General features: G+C 42.7%; 1 protein-coding gene across 12 annotated transcripts in view; it reads left to right on the top strand.

The window, feature by feature from the left end:
- The window catches only part of asph (aspartate beta-hydroxylase), a 42,517-nt gene extending 25,761 nt beyond the window's left edge, over nt 1-16,756 (top strand). For 6 of the 12 annotated variants that reach the window (XM_031809974.1, XM_031809965.1, XM_031809970.1 and 3 more), the window contains 6 exons: nt 3,790-3,861; nt 4,007-4,990; nt 5,565-5,678; nt 5,811-5,849; nt 6,030-6,074; nt 6,937-16,756. In XM_031809974.1, coding sequence (XP_031665834.1) covers nt 3,790-3,861; nt 4,007-4,990; nt 5,565-5,678; nt 5,811-5,849; nt 6,030-6,074; nt 6,937-6,977 — 1,295 coding nt within the window. In that variant the 3' untranslated portion in view covers nt 6,978-16,756. Of the gene's footprint in view, nt 1-3,789; nt 3,862-4,006; nt 4,991-5,564; nt 5,679-5,810; nt 5,850-6,029; nt 6,075-6,911 lie in introns of all 12 variants that reach the window. The other 6 variants (XM_031809966.1, XM_031809971.1, XM_031809964.1 and 3 more) reach the window with 3 other exon arrangements.
- Nucleotides 16,757-19,765: the final 3,009 nt, after the last annotated feature.

The following is a 19,765-nucleotide window of genomic DNA, read 5'->3' on the forward strand; positions in this document are numbered from 1 at the left end:
TAGTATGTGTGGGCCTTAATGTCCTCCACCAGACACTCACATGGTGCTGCTACGACTATCTAAGTCAAGAGCTAACCATTAAACTCGTACATGTAAACTGTATTGATTTCATGTCTGCCACCTGTAGGCTCTATACATGAGCCATTCTCTACCCTTTTAACCATTGCCTCTGATAAGCTGGTCTTGCCGCAAGTTGTTGTGTAAAACATGGACGACATGTACACCACATGTTTACACCTACGGTCAACAAGACACCAATACCTGTTATACAAAGTAATGTTACATACATACATACATACAGTGCCTTGCGAAAGTATTCGGCCCCCTTGAACTTTGCGACCTTTTGCCACATTTCAGGCTTCAAACATAAAGATATAAAACTGTATTTTTTTGTGAAGAATCAACAACAAGTGGGACACAATCATGAAGTGGAACGACATTTATTGGATATTTCAAACTTTTTTAACAAATCAAAAACGGAAAAATTGGGCGTGCAAAATTATTCAGCCCCTTTACTTTCAGTGCAGCAAACTCTCTCCAGAAGTTCAGTGAGGATCTCTGAATGATCCAATGTTGACCTAAATGACTAATGATGATAAATACTATCCCCCTGTGTGTAATCAAGTCTCCGTATAAATGCACCTGCACTGTGATAGTCTCAGAGGTCCGTTAAAAGCGCAGAGAGCATCATGAAGAACAAGGAACACACCAGGCAGGTCAGAGATACTGTTGTGAAGAAGTTTAAAGCCGGATTTGGATACAAAAAGATTTCCCAAGCTTTAAACATCCCAATGAGCACTGTGCAAGCGATAATGAAATGGAAGGAGTATCAGACCACTGCAAATCTACCAAGACCTGGCCGTCCCTCTAAACTTTCAGCTCATACAAGGAGAAGACTGATCAGAGATGCAGCCAAGAGGCCCATGATCACTCTGGATGAACTGCAGAGATCTACAGCTGAGGTGGGAGACTCTGTCCATAGGACAACAATCAGTCGTATATTGCACAAATCTGGCCTTTATGGAAGAGTGGCAAGAAGAAAGCCATTTCTTAAAGATATCCATAAAAAGTGTCATTTAAAGTTTGCCACAAGCCACCTGGGAGACACACCAAACATGTGGAAGAAGGTGCTCTGGTCAGATGAAACCAAAATTGAACTTTTTGGCAACAATGCAAAATGTTATGTTTGGCGTAAAAGCAACACAGCTCATCACCCTGAACACACCATCCCCACTGTCAAACATGGTGGTGGCAGCATCATGGTTTGGGCCTGCTTTTCTTCAGCAGGGACAGGGAAGATGGTTTAAATTGATGGGAAGATGGATGGAGCCAAATACAGGACCATTCTGGAAGAAAACCTGATGGAGTCTGCAAAAGACCTGAGACTGGGACGGAGATTTGTCTTCCAACAAGACAATGATCCAAAACATAAAGCAAAATCTACAATGGAATGGTTCAAAAATAAACATATCCAGGTGTTAGAATGGCCAAGTCAAAGTCCAGACCTGAATCCAATCGAGAATCTGTGGAAAGAACTGAAAACTGCTGTTCACAAATGCTCTCCATCCAACCTCACTGAGCTCGAGCTGTTTTGCAAGGAAAAATGGGACAACATTTCAGTCTCTCGATGTGCAAAACTGATACAGACATACCCCAAGCGACTTACAGCTGGAATCGCAGCAAAAGGTGGCGCTACAAAGTATTAACTTAAGGGGGCTGAATCATTTTGCACGCCCAATTTTTCAGTTTTTGATTTGTTAAAAAAGTTTGAAATATCCAATAAATGTCGTTCCACTTCATGATTGTGTCCCACTTGTTGTTGATTCTTCACAAAAAAATACAGTTTTATATCTTTATGTTTGAAGCCTGAAATGTGGCAAAAGGTCGCAAAGTTCAAGGGGGCCGAATACTTTCGCAAGGCACTGTATACAGTGGGGCAAAAAAAGTATTTAGTCAGCCACCAATTGTGCAAGTTCTCCCACTTAAAAAGATGAGAGAGGCCTGTAATTTTCATCATAGGTACACTTCAACTATGACAGACAAAATGAGGAGAAAAAAAACAGAAAATCACATTGTAGGATTTTTTATGAATTTATTTGCAAATTATGGTGGAAAATAAGTATTTGGTCACCTACAAACAAGCAAGATTTCTGGCTCTCACTGACCTGTAACTTCTTCTTTAAGAGGCTCCGCCGTCCTCCACTCGTTACCTGTATTAATGGCACCAGTTTGAACTTGTTATCAGTATAAAATACACCTGTCCACAACCTCAAACAGTCACACTCCAAACTCCACTATGGCCAAGACCAAAGAGCTGTCAAAGGACACCAGAAACAAAATTGTAGACCTGCACCAGGCTGGGAAGACTGAATCTGCAATAGGTAAGCAGCTTGGTTTGAAGAAATCAACTGTGGGAGCAATTATTAGGAAATGGAAGACATACAAGACCACTGATAATCTCCCTCGATCTGGGGCTCCACGCAAGATCTCACCCCGTGGGGTCAAAATGATCACAAGAACGGTGAGCAAAAATCCCAGAACCACACGGGGGGACCTAGTGAATGACCTGCAGAGACCTGGGACCAAAGTAACAAAGCCTACCATCAGTAACACACTACGCCGCCAGGGACTCAAATACTGCAGTGCCAGACGTGCCCCCTGCTTAAGCCAGTACATGTCCAGGCCCGTCTGAAGTTTGCTAGAGAGCATTTGGATGATCCAGAAGAAGATTGGGAGAATGTCATATGACTTTTTGGTAAAAACTTAACTCATCGTGTTTGGAGGACAAAGAATGCTGAGTTGCAGCCAAAGAACACCATACCTACTGTGAAGCATGGGGGTGGAAACATCATGCTTTGGCGCTGATTTTCTGCAAAGGGACCAGGACGACTGATCCGTGTAAAGGAAAGAATGAATGGGGCCATGTATTGTGAGATTTTGAGTGAAAACCTCCTTCCATCTGCAAGGGCATTGAAGATGAAACGTGGCTGGGTCTTTCAGCATGACAATGATCCCAAACACACCGCCCAGGCAACGAAGGAGTGGCTTCGTAAGAAGCATTTCAAGGTCCTGGTGTGGCCTAGCCAGTCTCCAGATCTCAACCCCATAGAAAATATTTGGAGGGAGTTGAAAGTCCGTGTTGCCCAGCTACAGCCCCAAAACATCACTGCTCTAGAGGAGATCTGCATGGAGGAATGGGCCAAAATACCAGCAACAGTGTGTGAAAACCTTGTGAAGACTTACAGAAAACTTACAGAAAACGGGTATAATGGGCCAAAACTTTTGTTATTGACCAAATACTTATTTTCCACCATAATTTGCAAATAAATTCCTTAAAAATCCTACAATGTGATTTTCTGGATTTCTTTCCCTAATTTTGTCTGTCATAGTTGAAGTGTACCTATGATGAAAATTACAGGCCTCTCTCATCTTTTTAAGTGGGAGAACATGCACAATTGGTGGCTGACTAAATACTTTTTTGCCCCACTGTGCCTACCATGGTTTAAGTCAGCCGTTTCTATTCTGAAGGACTACGGGTTAGAAATCTATATTTGAAGGAGCATACACTTTTTTTTCTCATTATTGACACACCATGGAAAGTCACCTCATAAAGTTAGTGCACTTTCTTAAATGTGCCGTAAGACATTTGGAATGTTCTGTGCGAGAAGAAAATTATGAAGTATACCAGATAAGGCCGTAGTTCAAGTAAAAGGATGAACTGCGATCAGGATGGTCTTAACTGTTCCCCTTTACCTCCCTTATCTCTTTCCCCGTGTCCCTTTGCTTTAGCCGCACCAGAACCTGTTGTTGAAGAAGTGATCGAGGCCACAGAAGCAGAGGAAGTTGCTGCTCCCCTACCAGGTCTGTAAGCTTGAAGAAGACATTGAAATTGTCTTTTTTTTAAAGGAAAAAGTCAGCCAATATCATAGACATGTATCAGACATATATCACGTAGTGTCATTTTCAGTTATCAGCTAAGTTGCATAATGCTTTCACTTATTTACAGAGCCTGAGGTTGTGGAAGAACCTGAGGTGGTTGAGGAGGAAGAAGAGCCGGAGGTGGATGAGCCTGAAATCATTGAGGAAGAGCCTGAGGTTCTGGAGGAGGAAGAAGAGCCTGAGGTGGATGAGCCTGAAATCATTGAGGAAGAGCCTGAGGTTCTGGAGGAGGAAGAAGAGCCTGAGGTGGATGAGCCTGAAATCATTGAGGAAGAGCCTGAGGTTCTGGAGGAGGAAGAAGAGCCTGAGGTGGATGAGCCTGAAATCATTGAGGAAGATCCTGCGGTTCCGGAGGGGGAGGAGGTCGCCCCAGTCGAGGAGGAGGAGGTCGCCCCAGTCGAGGAGGAGGAGGTCGTCCTAGTCGAGGAGGAGGAGGAGGAAGAAGCCGCCCCAGTCGAGGAGGAGGAGGAGGACGCCCCAGTCGAGGAGGAGGAGGTCGCCCCAGTCGAGGAGGAGGAGGTCGCCCTAGTCGAGGAGGAGGTCGCCCCAGTCGAGGAGGAGGAAGAAGCCACCCCAGTCGAGGAGGAGGAAGAAGCCACCCCAGTCGAGGAGGAGGAGGAGGCCGCCCCAGTCGAGGAGGAGGAGGAGGCCGCCCCAGTCGAGGAGGAGGAGGTCGCCCCAGTCGAGGAGGAGGAGGACGCCCCCATTGAAAAGGTAGAGGAAGCCGCCCAAGTCGAGGAGGAAGAGGCTGCCCCCATTGAAAAGGTAGAGGAAGCCGCCCAAGTCGAGGAGGAAGTCGCCGCCATTGAGGAGGAAGCCGCACCAGTTGAGGAGGAGGTTGCTGAAGAGGCTGCCCCGGTTGAGGAAGTGGATTCTCCCACAGAAGAAGCTGTTGAGGAGGAGGCCGCTGAGGAGGAAGTTGCTGCATCAGTTGAGGAGGAAGTCGCTGTTGAGGAAGAGGCTGCCCCCGCAGAAGAAGAGGCTGCACCAGTTGAGGAGGAGGCCGTGGAGGAGGCGGAAGAGGCAGAGGAGGAGTCAGCAACAGAGGAGGGTAAGGAAAAATGATCCAGAACAGAACAAAAGGTTTTTATTCCAGGGGTAGGCTTAATCCAGGGGTAGGCTTAATCTGGGTCCAGAAATTATTGTAAGAAAATCCTTTCAAGGACTCGGTTTTTGCTGATGAGGTGTTTGTCTTCACACAGTTTAAAACGAGCACAGTTGAACACCAGGTGCTGCATTGCAGAAGTGTATGCACACATTGTCTTTTCTGATAAGAGTAGCTACATGTTTGTAGAGAGGTCGGGCAGTGGCCCCTTTCCCATCTAATCTTGGGGTAGTGGATAGGGCACTCACTTTTCTGTCTCTCCTATCTGCTTTTTGTGTTGCTCATGTCACCTCATTTTGTATTATTTCTTATTGTTTTTGCATTGTGGAGAAGGAACCTGCAAGTAAGCATATCGTTGGATGATGTATACCATGCGTATCCCGTACATACGACTAATAAAACTTGAAATTTAAGTCTCTCTGCTCATTTTGTGGATGAATTCGTCAATTCTCAATGTGAGGCTGTCATTCATTGTCTTTTGAAAAACAGTGTTCTAATAACTTGTTCCTTTGCTCCACAGAAGAGCTGGTAGAAGAAACAGCAGCAGAAGATTCAGAACAAACAGAAGAAGCAGAATCAGAAGCTGAGTCAGAAGAAACTCAACAGGAGGAAGCTCTTCGGGAAGAGTTTGTAGGTACGTGTTGAGTGTGATTTTATGTACGTGTACCTCCACTCAGTTGAGGGCAAGAATATTCAGAAGACATTCTTCAGTGCCTCCTCTCTCTCTCCGTTTTAACTAACTGCAACTGCTGGTTTTCTGTTGCAGAGGAAGCAGCTGAAGTAGATGAGCTGGAGGAGTTGATAGGTTGGTGATAAGATTATTTTAACTCCAGTCCAATGTTATTACTATGAACAGTTCTCCTGCATAAGCTTTCATGGTGGTCATTGACCCTGTTCTCTGAAAGCATGTCCAGTAAAAAGCATGTGTGTTGAAGCATTTTTATTAGAATTTTTATTCTAACTTTGGCTTGTTTCGTTTCAACAGAAGAGCTTTCCCAGGCAGAAGAACAGATGGAAGATGAGCCAACAGGTACACTTTAATTTAAAAACTTGTCATAAAGCAATTGCATCTTCTCATTCCTTTTTACTCTATTGTATGACTGCACAGCAGGAAGTTTAGAATCAGACATTCAACAAGTTCAGAATCATCATTTCATAGAATCGACATTTCACAGCTGAATGCAGGCCTACTGTAATTAGTCCATAATCATTGTTTAATAGATAGTTTGCACTTTGGCTATTAACCAGCAGTATGGTTTCATGCCATCTAAGAAGCCTAGCTTTCTCAGTGAAGCTGACCTGTGGGCATGTATCCACAGCAGACACAAATAGGCGGTCTTTCTTTGTATGTCGTACAATAAGATATTCCTGACTTTGAAGCCCATGCCAGTGAGGAAACACGTGATTAGTAGGTAGCGTGTGCTCTAATATGTGTAGGCCACATGTAGTCTGTGGATTAATCCTATCAAGGTAGGTAGACTTAACTCTCCCTTGTGGTGAGTAATGAAGGCCAGTGAAGCTATTTGTAGAGTATGCTATAGCTCCCCCTTGAGGCTGGTTTATGAAACACAGCTTATGAAATGGCTCTCACAGGAGTCGACTAACTAGTCAACTAGTCATTCCATGCATTTTCCATATCTTGATATTGTTTGAGGATTTTTGTTAAATGACTTGTGATGTGACTACAACTGAAATAGAAGGCCTCCATCCTGTTTTTGTCTGTTAGATTGTGTGGTGAATTCTTTATTATATGATGTATCAATCGTGTAAAGTGTTATATTGTCAAAATGTTTTTTCTACATGATGTAATTGTATTATGAATTAAATTGAATGGTAACTGCTTTTTTATTCCATCACTGTCACTTAGTGAGGTCAGTATCTTCTTTCCATAGAAACGCAGAGCCTGCGGTCTCAGCGCGGTAAGACTGATTGAGGACCAGCCCACATCGCATCCCACTGAGCACATGCAGCCGCGCTTTCCCACCTCCAGAGAATGAAAAGCGCCATCACGGCCTTCAACACTCTCTCCTATTTGTCCTATTTCTCACTCGCATACCCAGAAACTTGTTTTTCTCACTTCCAGAACTTGTTAGATGTTTTCATTTACCCTATATATATTTTTTTCTTTTCTTTTTTTTCCTTCTTATAATGACAAGTATCAATGAATTTCTCTTACAGATGTAGGTAGATAATGGAAGGGTAGCTTTTCGCGAATGGAATGTAGGTTGTTTTCCATTTCCTGTGTATAGCAAGCAGAGGTACATGTTGCTAGTCAAAGAACTTCACGTCTGAGCCGAGTTCAGTTTTTTGTTAAATGTGAAGATGCAAAGCTGTAGTTTTGTATTACCAGTATGTATTGAGTCTACATGTCAAGATGTTGCATATCTAGGGCAAAGTTATGCTGACAGGTGAACAGACGAGTCTGGTGATGTAGGGTGAGTGTGTGAGCTTCCATATGTGTATGACTGAGAATGTGTATAGATGTACACTACATGACCAAAAGTATGTGAACACCTGCTCGTCGAACATATCATTCCAAAATCATGGGCATTAATATGGAGTTGGTCTCCCCTTTGCTGCTATAACAGCCACCACTTCACTCTTCTGGGAAGGCTTTTCTACTAGATGTTGGAACATTGCTGCGGGGACATTCTTCCATTCAGCCACAAGAACATTTGTGAGGTTGAGCACTGATGTTGGGCGATTAGGCCTGCCTCGCAGTCGGTGTTCCAATTCATCCCAAAGGTTTTCGATGGGGTTGAGGTCAGGGCTCTGTACAGGCCAGTCAAGTTGTTCCACACTGATCTCGACAAACCATTTCTATATGGACCTTGCTTTGTGCATGGGGGCATTGTCATACTGAAACAGGAAAGGGACTTCCCCAAACTGCTGTCACAAACTTAAAGCACAGAATCTGCTAGAATTTCATTGTATGCTGTACCATTATGATTTCCCTTCACTGGAACTAAGGAGCCTAGCCCGAACCAATAAAAACAGCCCCAGACCATTATTCCTCCTCCACCAAACTTCACAGTTAGCACTATGCATTGGGGCAGGTAGCGTTCTCCAGGCATCCACTAAACCCAGATTCATCCTTTGGACTGCGAGATGGTGAAGCATGATTCATCACTCCAGAGAATGCGTTCCCACTGCTCCAGAGTCCAATGGCGGTCCGCTTTACACCACTCCAGCCAAAGCTTGTCATCGCGTATGGTGATCTTAGGCTTGTGTGTGGCTGCTCGGCCATGGAAACCCATTTCATGAAGCTCCGGACGAACAGTTATTGTGCTGACAGCACGTACAGTTGACTGGGGCAGCTCTAGCAGGGCAGAAATTTGACTGCATCCTATGACGGTGCCACGTTTAAAGTCATTGAGCTGTTCCATTCTACTTCCAATGTTTGTTTATGGAGATTGCATGGCTTTGTGCTCAATTTTTATTAACCTGCCAGCAACGGCAGTGGCTGAAATAGCTGAATCCACTCATTTGAAGGGGTGTCCACATACTTTTGTGTATATATAGTGTATGTTTGCGTGTGTGCATTTTATAGACTGTATGTCTATAAAACAATCCTATGAGCCGTAGTTCTCATTAAGATGCGTTTGAGACTCGTTTCAATTTCAGTTTTGTTTGTTCCAACTCCTAGTACCTTGCTCTCACTGTTACTTCTTTAATACTGAAAGTGTTTTTGACTTACTCATACCTCCAGCCAGAACGGTGAACATCTAACGGAACACAATGAGTTATCCCCAAGCCAGGCTTGTTTCCATTTTTTTACTATTTTATTTATTTTGTGGTCTTTAAAAAAATGTTTTTTACTGTATTTGGGTTGGATGTAAACTCTCCAAATGGGAGAAATGTTGGCATATGCCATTTGTTCTGGGAAAAACAGATTTTTACCTGGAGACGAAGGAAGGGCATGTCTCAGAGTCTGGTAGTAACTCTTAGGTGCAGCTCAGTGTGGGCGTAGCTGTTATGGGTTAATGGTCTGACCCAACCCAGTCTCCTGATAAAACAGGCTGCTGTGCAGTGTCCCAGGTCCTCCAATAGATCTGCTCTCCACACGCACACGTGGTCCAACAGGAACATGATTATTCGAAATTCATCATTCAGTACACGTAAACTGTAAAAAAATATATAAATATATATATTTAAAGTCTGCGTCAGTAATGTTCATAAACTTTTGTTCCCTTTCTCTCTAAATGTACAGTTCCACTTTCACTTGTATATTAACTGGCTCATGCCCAGGGTGCTTCATTTGGAACAAAGGTTTTTGAATGTCTGTAATTGTTGCTGATTTAGCAGACACCCGGACCACCTCTTTTTGTCCCTCTGCATGTGTTTCAGTGCGTGACCCCCCCCCCCCCCAACCCGACTGTTTAAAGAGAAACACTGTTGTACATCTAGAAGGGAACTTGACAGTGTAACCTGCTCACTCTGTCCTAGCGACATCTAACTCGACTTGTGCTAGTATTTAATATTGATGTTGTCGTTAATGATGTTGTCATGATTTGTTTTTACTACAAGGATGATGCTAGCTCATGCTTTGAACTTAAGGCTGTACGGTGAAGAAAAAGAAAAATGATTTAATTTTTTTCAAGGAAACTCAGTCGTGTGCTTAGTTTGTGTTCCTCCAACGATGTAATGTTTCTGTGAATTCAGATGAGTGCGTTTTTGTTTGAAATGTTTCCATTGTAGAAGTTTTCTGTACATTGTGGTAATAAGGGGCCTGCCGGATGATATAATGGTGATAAGGTGAGGGACTGTAGGGAATGCTGCAATGCAAATCTTCTCTGAGGAAACCAAATAACGGTTTGTTTCGATGTACACGAAAACAAGTGGTTGCAATCTATTTCTTAGGACTTATTTTGTCTTTTTTCTATAACACTAGTGGGTCTTTTTCTATTACCTAACACTTTTGAAGTCAATGTGAATTTTTAACGTGGTGTTAATTTTACATTATACAAAACTTTACAAGATAGATCTGTTCTAGATTTTTAAATAAAAATACACTTTTTTAGGATCAGACCTTTTTAATTATGAAAATTTAAATAAAAAGTGCTTCACTTTTTTCAAAGCCATATGTGACAGTTGAGGCTCTGCTGCTCAGAATGGACTGTACTCCAAGGGAAAGACATTCCACAACCAGCAGTAACCGAAAACATCACTACAATCTCAGTGTTGAATTTTTTTATTGCAGTTCACATATGAACAGGGGTTTACACACAAAAACATGTTATACATAGAGGTAAACAGCTGTATAGGCTAACAGGTTTTTAAATGATTGTGAAAATGCATTCTGTATGCAGAGTTGGACGGCTGTCACAGTTTCTATAAATCAGGGGTGTCGAACTCATTCCATGCAGGACCTAGTGTCTGCGGGTTTTAGTTTTTTTTTTTCAATGAGGACCTAGACACCCAGGGAGGAGCGAAAACCCGCAGACACTCAGCCCTCCGTGGAATGAGTTTGACACGTGCTGTAAATGTTCTGTTCGAGGGCTGCAATAAAGGTTTGGGACAACACCATGGTGTCGTTTATCATTGTGTAACTGTTTATTGGAATACCTTGACATGGGCATAGTTAGTCCGCCATCCCATGCATGATAACACTTCACTAAGGTACCCTTTAAAAGCCCGGTGTTGTCAATGTGATTTGCTTGTGTTTTATATATACCACACACTAGGAACACCTTCCATATATTGAGTTTTATGCCCTCCTTTTGCCCTCAGAACAGCCTGAATTTGTCAGGGCATGCTCTACAAGGTGTCAAAAGAGTCCCACTGGGATGCGGGCCCATGTTGACTCCAATCCTTCCCACAGTTGTCCACAGTTGTCAAATTGGCTAGATGTCCTTTGGGTGGTGACCATTCTTAATACACACGGGAAACTGTTGAGTGTGGAAAAAACCCAGCAGTGATGCAGTTCTTGACACAAACCGGTGCACCTGGCACCTACTACCACCTACTACCATAGTAGTTCAAAGGCATTTTCAATATTTTGTCTTGCCCCTTCACCCACTGAATGGCATACATACATACACAATCCATGTCTCAAGGCTTAAAAATATATTTTTTTTGACACAAACCGGTGCACCTGGCACCTACTACCACCTACTACCATAGTAGTTCAAAGGCATTTTCAATATTTTGTCTTGCCCCTTCACCCACTGAATGGCATACATACATACACAATCCATGTCTCAAGGCTTAAAAATATATTTTTTTGCCTGTCTCCTTCCCTTCATCTCACTGATTGGAGTGGAGTAAGTGACATCAATAAGGGATGATAGCTTTCACCTGGTCAGTCTGTCATGGAAAGAGTAGGTGTTTAATGTTTTATATACTCAGTGAATTTCCACACTATGGAGTTGGAATAATACAGTGAAATTGTGAAAATGATAATGCCCTTTTAATGTAAGAGCTGTTTGAATAGCCTGCCTGAAATTCAGCCTGTTTTGGTGAGATTGAGTTTTGGTCTGCCTGGTGACATCACTAAGAAAGAGTTCCAAAACTCTGTCAATAACAGCTAGTTTTTAGTTCTCTCTCCACTCAGACCACATTAGTGACACAGCTACCAAAATTCTTGCTTGAGAAATTGCTTTGTTAATAAGAAGCAATTTGTTTCTTTTTTTACCATTTTAATTGAAAACAATCACAGTACTTGAGTAGTTCTTATTAAGGTGTGTTTGAGAAATAGAAATAATTTGATCTTGAGATAAAATGGCTGCTTTGGACCTTTGAAGGGCAACTTCGCCACTTAACATTTGGGTTGTTATTATGACTTATTTAGTGATGTCCTACACAGTTTTAGTGTATTCATGTTTATTGACTGTTTAGTCGCGAGCAAAAAACAGATATTGCTTCTCTGTGAGGTTTTCAAGTAGAATCCCTGAGATAACTAAGAAAGTAAATTATGGACAGTCATTTTCAGCTATTTATATAACCTGTCTATAGATTTCTGATCATATTGGAACTCCCTGCTACATGTTGCTCTGGTTGTCTTCAAATAACATTTTTAAATAGACGCTCAAAAACCTATAGTATGATATTTATAGTTGGCTTGCTACAATATTTTTCTGTTGTTCAAGGCTCAAACTCCCATGATTCCATTCGGCACAACCACTTCCACCGTCACTGTCGCAGCTTTGGCAGCCGTTGCATTGCGCCCTTTCCAAAGAGAGAAAATAGTAATGGTGTATTTTTAGTAGGTACTAACTCCGCCATCGTTCGTTGGACATAGCCCATGGATTAACGCAGAAAATTAGGTTTAGTAGATTTTATATGTTGTGTTCTATCTGATAATCTTCATCAGCTAACTTCACTTTTTCTGAATTTTGAAGAATTTATGTAGTACTAAAAACAAATCCCATAAAGGCTTCTTAATTCATAACGTTCATGTTAACTGACCTCTTATCTCAGAACAAAACGTATATTTAAAAAAGCCCGTGTTAACCTCTGACTTTATTTTCGGTGTTTATTCCCGGAACCCTATTCTTTCCCCATGGGGATGGCTGAACAGACCAGATCTAACTTATTTCCGGGGTTTAAGACTACAGGCGAGCGAGCCTATATTTTCGTAGTAAATGACTTGTAAAATTCACATTGTTGTATTAGTTCCAATATGCCTACAGTGTTGCTGGCTGCTGGTTGCTTGGACAGTAGCTAAGGCTGTATTTGGCAGATAATTTTTGAAAACGCGAATACAGAGGCAACAGGGTTAGCTACTTAGCTAGCGTTGTCAATGTTAGCACCAAAGATGCAGAAGTCTTCAATCATGAGACTATGATTCCGTAGTGATTTTCCTGTACATGTAATAATACATGTTGTTTGGACGGTTATTTAAGACAGTCGCTAAGATTAAACTGGGGTGAAATTGTTTTAATCTATTATTTCAGATGTAGCAGTCGGCTAGCTAGCATGCTAGCTAACCAGCATCAGACACCAATTTATTGTTGGCATCTAATGTCGTCTCATTGTTCAATCTGAATCCGTACTGTTATGGCTGACTGTAAAACAACATGCATGCAAGCATTATAATACGATTATAACCCAAGAGCAATGTGAAATGCACTCTGAATTTATGACAAACTTCAGCTTGGTTTGATTACCTGCTATATGTTGTGGAGTCCGTCGACTCCCATTACTGGATGTGAAGCTTCGATCTACTCCTAAATGTCTATTTTTGCAACGGAGGAAACTATTCTCCGTAGTCTATTTCGAGAACAAACATATTTCACAGCAAAGAAAGAGAGATATAGGGGCATAGGTAGGCATATCGGCCACCAGGCAGCACAACAGAACCGTGTATCGGTAATCAGAAGATGTAGGCTATAGGCCTACAATGCTGTTTTTCGCAATTTCTTGGCTTGCAATCTCTCGCGCAAATTAATTAAAGTAGGGGATATCTATGAGTAAGCGTAGCTATTTTACAAGCAACAGTCCGAAAACCAAACACTAGCTTTTTTTTGCTGGAGAGAGAGAGGATGAGAACCGTACACGTAGGCTATATCTTGGGAATCTGTATCTAACAATGCTTCGTAAATTCACCAAAACTGTATTCAAGTATATATTAGGCTATCAGTGAGTATGGCTCGGCTATTCTTCATAGTACCAGTGAATTGAAGTTGAACGTCGCCAAATGCATGTTTAATTAGGCCTAAATATGCAATAAAAAAGTATTGCCTATAGTTTATTTAATGAAGCCCTGGCTGGCTGTTGATGACCTAGGTCAGGGTTCTCCAACCCTGTTCCTGGAGAGCACCTTCCTGTAAGTTTTCGCACCAACCTCAGTGGCCACGTGACAACAATTTTGGACCCCTTAAATGTGGAGTATGAAATCATTTTTACATAGCAAAGAATAGTTATCGTTTTTTTTTTTTTTTACATCCATTATTAGACAGTGGCAACGATGATGATTATGAACGTGGTATTTTGAAGAAATGCCAGTGAAGAAAACAATGACAACAATAACGTATAATGTAACTGGCTCGTAACAGTACAACTGGCCCCAGCTTGCCCCCCCCCCAGTTGAAATGGTCTAGAACCGCCACTGTTCAGCAGCTCAAATCATCAGGATGTAAGGCATGGATGGATAGCTAAAATAATTATGATCACACTTAATCAATTTAAATATAATGGAGAGACCTATACATTTGGCAGCCAAGCACGAGTTGTCAGTGTGTAGCCTATTATCGTCTAGAAATGACGTTGACATATCTTCACGGATGAAATAAAGTCCGTCATAAGAGTCAAATCAATTTGAAAAAAATAAGAATTACGAATCGTGTGTGAATCGTCCCCTGGAATAACGCACATGCTTGAATAATAGCTTGGATAATGATGACAAAACCAACGTCTCTAGTAATACCGGTCCGAATAGGGCTACAGCCTAACATGGCAAAGAATACGTTTATCAGCGAAGAGTGCGCCACATCATCCCATTGGATCCGTCAAGACTGCACACAGCAGAAATATCACTGAAATATTCTAGTTCCTACACAACACCTATATTCACACAAAATATGCATTTTATAGGCAGCATCATGCTCATGTCAGTCCTCTGTCAAACTGCAGCAACCTTATTCTTGTTCATATAAATTATATTTAGACTAGATTAGGAGGGGGATTTCTGCTACCCAGACACAGAGACAACTGATAGGCAATATAACTCACAGGGTTGAGCTTGCTTTATGTATGTTTGCATCATGCAGGCATATGCAACTGTCGGCCTTGTAAAAAATGTACTCACATCTGTCATCACGTATGTTGATTGATTAATTCCAGTTAATAATTTTGGATTAAATGAATAGACAGCCCAGTCAGCCCAATTTTGAATATAAACCAAATTGGATCACAATCACATTTTCTCCTGACACACAAATGGACTAGAAATACATGAAGTTACCAATTAGTTACCCTGACCAAATGGACAGTGCACATAGGCTGTATGCACATGCTCTTATTAGTAGCCTACAGTTGATCAGACTGAAAAATTGTCTCGTTTTCATACCATATAGCATGTCAGATCTCTAACATTTAGGTGTAGCCTAGGCTGCTGCAACATTTATGCAATTCGTTTTTGCTTCTTTCTGTCCAGAGTGATTGTGTTATCATCTTTGCTAAATAAATACCGGAGGAAAAAATGCGCTGCGTCAACCTCTCTTTAATCTAACTTTTGATGGATGATGGGATGGAAGCTATCAAATAATTCTGAATTCCAGAAAAGACAGTAGAAAGTTCTATATGTTCAACAAGTAAAGCATCCTAACTTGCAATTAGTAAAGCATCCTAACTTGCAATTACCTCTGCAAGCTGTCACTGATTTCCCCGGTACTACTTCTCATTCCGTGCATCAAATCAAAATCAAATTTATTTATATAGCCCTTCGTACATCAGCTGATATCTCAAAGTGCTGTACAGAAACCTAGCCTAAAACCCCAAACAGCAAGCAATGCAGGTGTAGAAGCACGGTGGCTAGGAAAAACTCCCTAGAAAGGCCAAAACCTAGGAAGAAACCTAGAGAGGAACCAGGCTATGTGGGGTGGCCAGTCCTCTTCTGGCTGTGCCAGGTGGAGATTATAACAGAACATGGCCAAGATGTTCATAAATGACCAGCATGGTCAAATAATAATAAGGCAGAACAGTTGAAACTGGAGCAGCAGCACAGTCAGGTGGAAGTTGAAACTGGAGCAGCAACATGGCCAGGTGGACTGGGGACAGCAAGGAGTCATCATGTCAGATGGTCCTAGGGCTCAGGTCAGTTGAAACTGGAACAGCAGCATGGCCAGGTGGACTGGGGACAGCAAGGAGTCATCATGTCAGGTAGTCCTAGGGCTCAGGTCCTCCTCCGAGAGAAGGAGAGAATTAGAGAATGCACACTTAGATTCACACAGGACACCGAATAGGACAGGAGAAGTACTCCAGATATAACAAACTGACCCCAGCCCCCCGACACATAAACTACTGCAGCATAAATACTGGAGGCTGAGACAGGAGGGGTCAGGAGATACTGTGGCCCCATCCGAGGACACCCCCGGACAGGGCCAAACAGGAAGGATATAACCCCACCCACTTTGCCAAAGCACAGCCCCCACACCACTAGAGGGATATCTTCAACCACCAACTTACCATCCTGAGACAAGGCTGAGTATAGCCCACAAAGATCTCCGCCACGGCACAACCCAAGGGGGGGGCGCCAACCCAGACAGGACGACCACAACAGTGAATCAACCCACTCAGGTGACGCACCCCCTCCAGGGACGGCATGAGAGAGCCCCAGCAAGCCAGTGACTCAGCCCCTGTAATAGGGTTAGAGGCAGAGAATCCCAGTGGAAAGAGGGGAACCGGCCAGGCAGAGACAGCAAGGGCGGTTCGTTGCTCCAGAGCCTTTCCGTTCACCTTCCCACTCCTGGGCCAGACTACACTCAATCATATGACCCACTGAAGAGATGAGTCTTGCATCAGTTCTGGAGTTCTAGTCACCGGCATCTAAGCTTCACTGAACTGTCTCATTACGCACACCTGGTCCACATTCCCCCCCGAATAGTAATTGTATATTTAGTGCCCTCTGTTCACCATTGGTGGTTATTGTGCCCTTGGTCTTGTGAGTACCTGTACATTGTGGTTTCAACTTTTGTGCTGTGTGTATTGTGTACTTGTTATTACCTGTGTATTGTGTCACGTGTATTTATTAAAGGTTTAACCTCGCTCTTTTGTTTGGGTTACATCCCTGTGTTTTTGTATGCGTGTTTGTTTTGGGCTTCCCCCTGTGCCTTTCATGGCATGTTGTATTTTTGGGTGGAGTATTAAAACCCCATATTAGGTATTCTTGCTCCTGTCTCCAATCATTGATACCATGTGACAGTATTACCGACCCTAACACAGAACCCAAACCGGCTTCATGCAAAAATATATTTTGTCCCCCCACACCAAAGGCGATCAAGACACGCAGGTTAAAATATCAAAACAAACTGAACCAATTATATTAATTTGGGGACAGGTCGAAAAGCATGAAACATTTTTGGCAATTTAGCTAGCTAGCTTGCACTTACTAGCTAATTTGTCCTATTTAGCTAGCTTGCTGTTGCTAGCTAATTTGTCCTGGGATGTAAACATTGAGTTATTTTACCTGAAATGCACAAGGTCCTCTACTCCAACAATTAATCCATTCTTATCTTGACTCTATATCGCGATTGGCAGCTTTCATAAATTAGGTGCATTACTGCCACTGACCTAGATCATCTTCAGTCATCCACGTGCGTATAACCAATGAGGAGATGGTACGTGGGTACCTGCTTCTATAAACCAATGAGGCGATGGGAGAGACAGGACTTGGTCTCAGCTCCTCAAATGTCGATGCCTGCGTGAAGGCCACATGTGTTCTCCACAACTACCTGCAGAGATCATTCCAGTAGCCGCTCCGGATGAAGACGGGCACTCCAAATGGTTCCCTTCCTGATGTCACCAGGGCAGGTGCCAACAACGCCCCCAGACAGACACTCCAGGTGAGGGAGAAGCTGACCACCTAACTTCTCATCACCAGCAGGTGAAGTCCCATGGCAGTATGCCGTGGAGTGAAACGGCTGTTAGGAGCCCCCTAACAACCAAGGTTATTTTAAGAACCATCCTACATTGTCCATAAAATAGCATTTTTCCCCCCCAGATTATTTTTTCTCCTTGTCCCTCTTCATTTGGAGGTTATACGGCACACAGTTAGTATGATAACAATGTGGAAAGGCATAACCTAGGGTCCATACAAATAGTACAGTTTACCACCATCTTCACTGGTCTGACAAAATACAGGTGAAAAAAACTTTTGAAAGTGTTTACTTTCATCTTGTCTTAGATCTGCAATGGTGTAGGGAAGAAATAAGAAGATTAAGTCTAAATAAACAAATTTAACAACTGACTAGGAAACATTAGAATGAATCACTATTCAAGTACAGGAAAGAACATGACATGTACGTGTGTTGTAAAAAGGTTACTAAAAACAATTGAAAAAGGTGTGTGCGTGTAAAAATCAATGTGCAATCTGTAAGAGAACAAGAGCATGTATTTTTGGCACAACTGCAGACCGATACAGGGACTACTCAAAGCCTAGATGTAGTAGAAGAGCTTCAGACATGGCCATAAACAGAGAGAGGGCAGGGCACTGGAGATCTGATGTACAGAGAGGAGTGGAGGAGAGGTGTGTCTGAGAAAAAGTGAACATGTAACCACAATACAGGTAAACATACATTTCACCTTTAGTCTTGTAAAATAACAAATGCATCCGAATTCTCCAGTGTGTCAGTTTCAATTCAGTCAATGTTCATGCAATCTATGTACAACTAATAATGAATGCTATCCTAAGTATTGAGAAATTACTAACCAGGACATAACAAGTGGAATAAGGACAGTTGGAAAATCTGTTGCATTTCCTTGATTCCCATGGGGGGGGGGGGGGTACTGTCACATATTCCCCCGGCAATGATGTTCATTCTGTGCACTAGTTCCGGAGTTCTATGTCACCGGCCTCTAGGCGTCACTGAACTGTCTCATTATGCACACCTGGTTCCCATCCCCCCCGATTAGTAATTGTGTATATGTGCCCTCTGTGCACCATTGTCTGGCCGGTTATTGTTCCTATGTCGGTTGGTCTTGTGACTACCTGTGGTTTCAGCTTTCGTGCTGGGTGTATTGTGCACTTGTTATTTCGGGTCTCATCCCGTGTATTGTTATTACAGGTCTCGTCCCATGTATTTATTAGAGGTTTAACCTCTCTCTTTTGTTTGGGTTGCATCCCTGTGTTTTTGTATACGTGTTTGTTTTGGGCTTCTCCCCGTGCCTTTCATGGCATGTTGTATATTTGGGTGGAGTATTAAAAAAACCTATTGCGTATTCCTGCGCCTGTCTCCAATCATTTATAAACTCTGCAAAAAAAGATATGTTCCTTTTTCAGGACTCTGTATTTCAAAGAATTTGTAAAAATCCAAATAACTTCCCAGATCTTCATTGTAAAGGGATTAAACACTGTTTCCAATGCTTGATCAATGAACCATAAACAATTAATGAACATGCACCTGTGGAATGGTCGTTAAGACACTAACAGCTTACAGGCGGTAGGCAATTAAGGTCACAGCTATGGAAACCTAGGACACTAAAGAGGCCTTTCTACTGACCCTGAAAAACACCAAAAGAAAGATGCCCAGGGTCCCTGCTCATCTGCGTGAACGTGCCTTAGGTATACTGCAAGGAGGCATGAGGACTGCCGATGTGGCCAGGGCAATAAATTGCAATATCCATACTGTGAGATGCCTAAGACAGGACGGACAGCTGAACGTGGCAGACCACGTGTATCAACACCTGCACAGGATTGGTACATCTGAACATCACGATCTAGAAGGAAAAACATCTGAACATCACACCTGTGGGACAGGTACAGGATGGCAACAACAACTGCCTGAATTACACCACACAATCCCTCCATCAGTGCTCAGACTGTCCGCAATAGGCTGAGAGACGCTGGACTGAGGGCTTGTAGGCCTGTTGTAAAGGCAGGTCCTCACCAGACATCAGCGGCAACGTCGCCTATGGGCACAAACCCTCCCTCGCTAGACCAGATAGGACTGGCCAAAAGTGCTCTTCACTGACGAGTCAACGTTTTGTCTCACCAAGGGTGATGGTCAGATTTGCATTTATTGTCGAAGGAATGAGCGTTACACCAAGGCCTATACTCTGGAG

This window comes from Oncorhynchus kisutch, linkage group LG30 (assembly GCF_002021735.2).
Source record: "Oncorhynchus kisutch isolate 150728-3 linkage group LG30, Okis_V2, whole genome shotgun sequence".
In the NCBI taxonomy this organism is placed as follows: domain Eukaryota; kingdom Metazoa; phylum Chordata; class Actinopteri; order Salmoniformes; family Salmonidae; genus Oncorhynchus; species Oncorhynchus kisutch.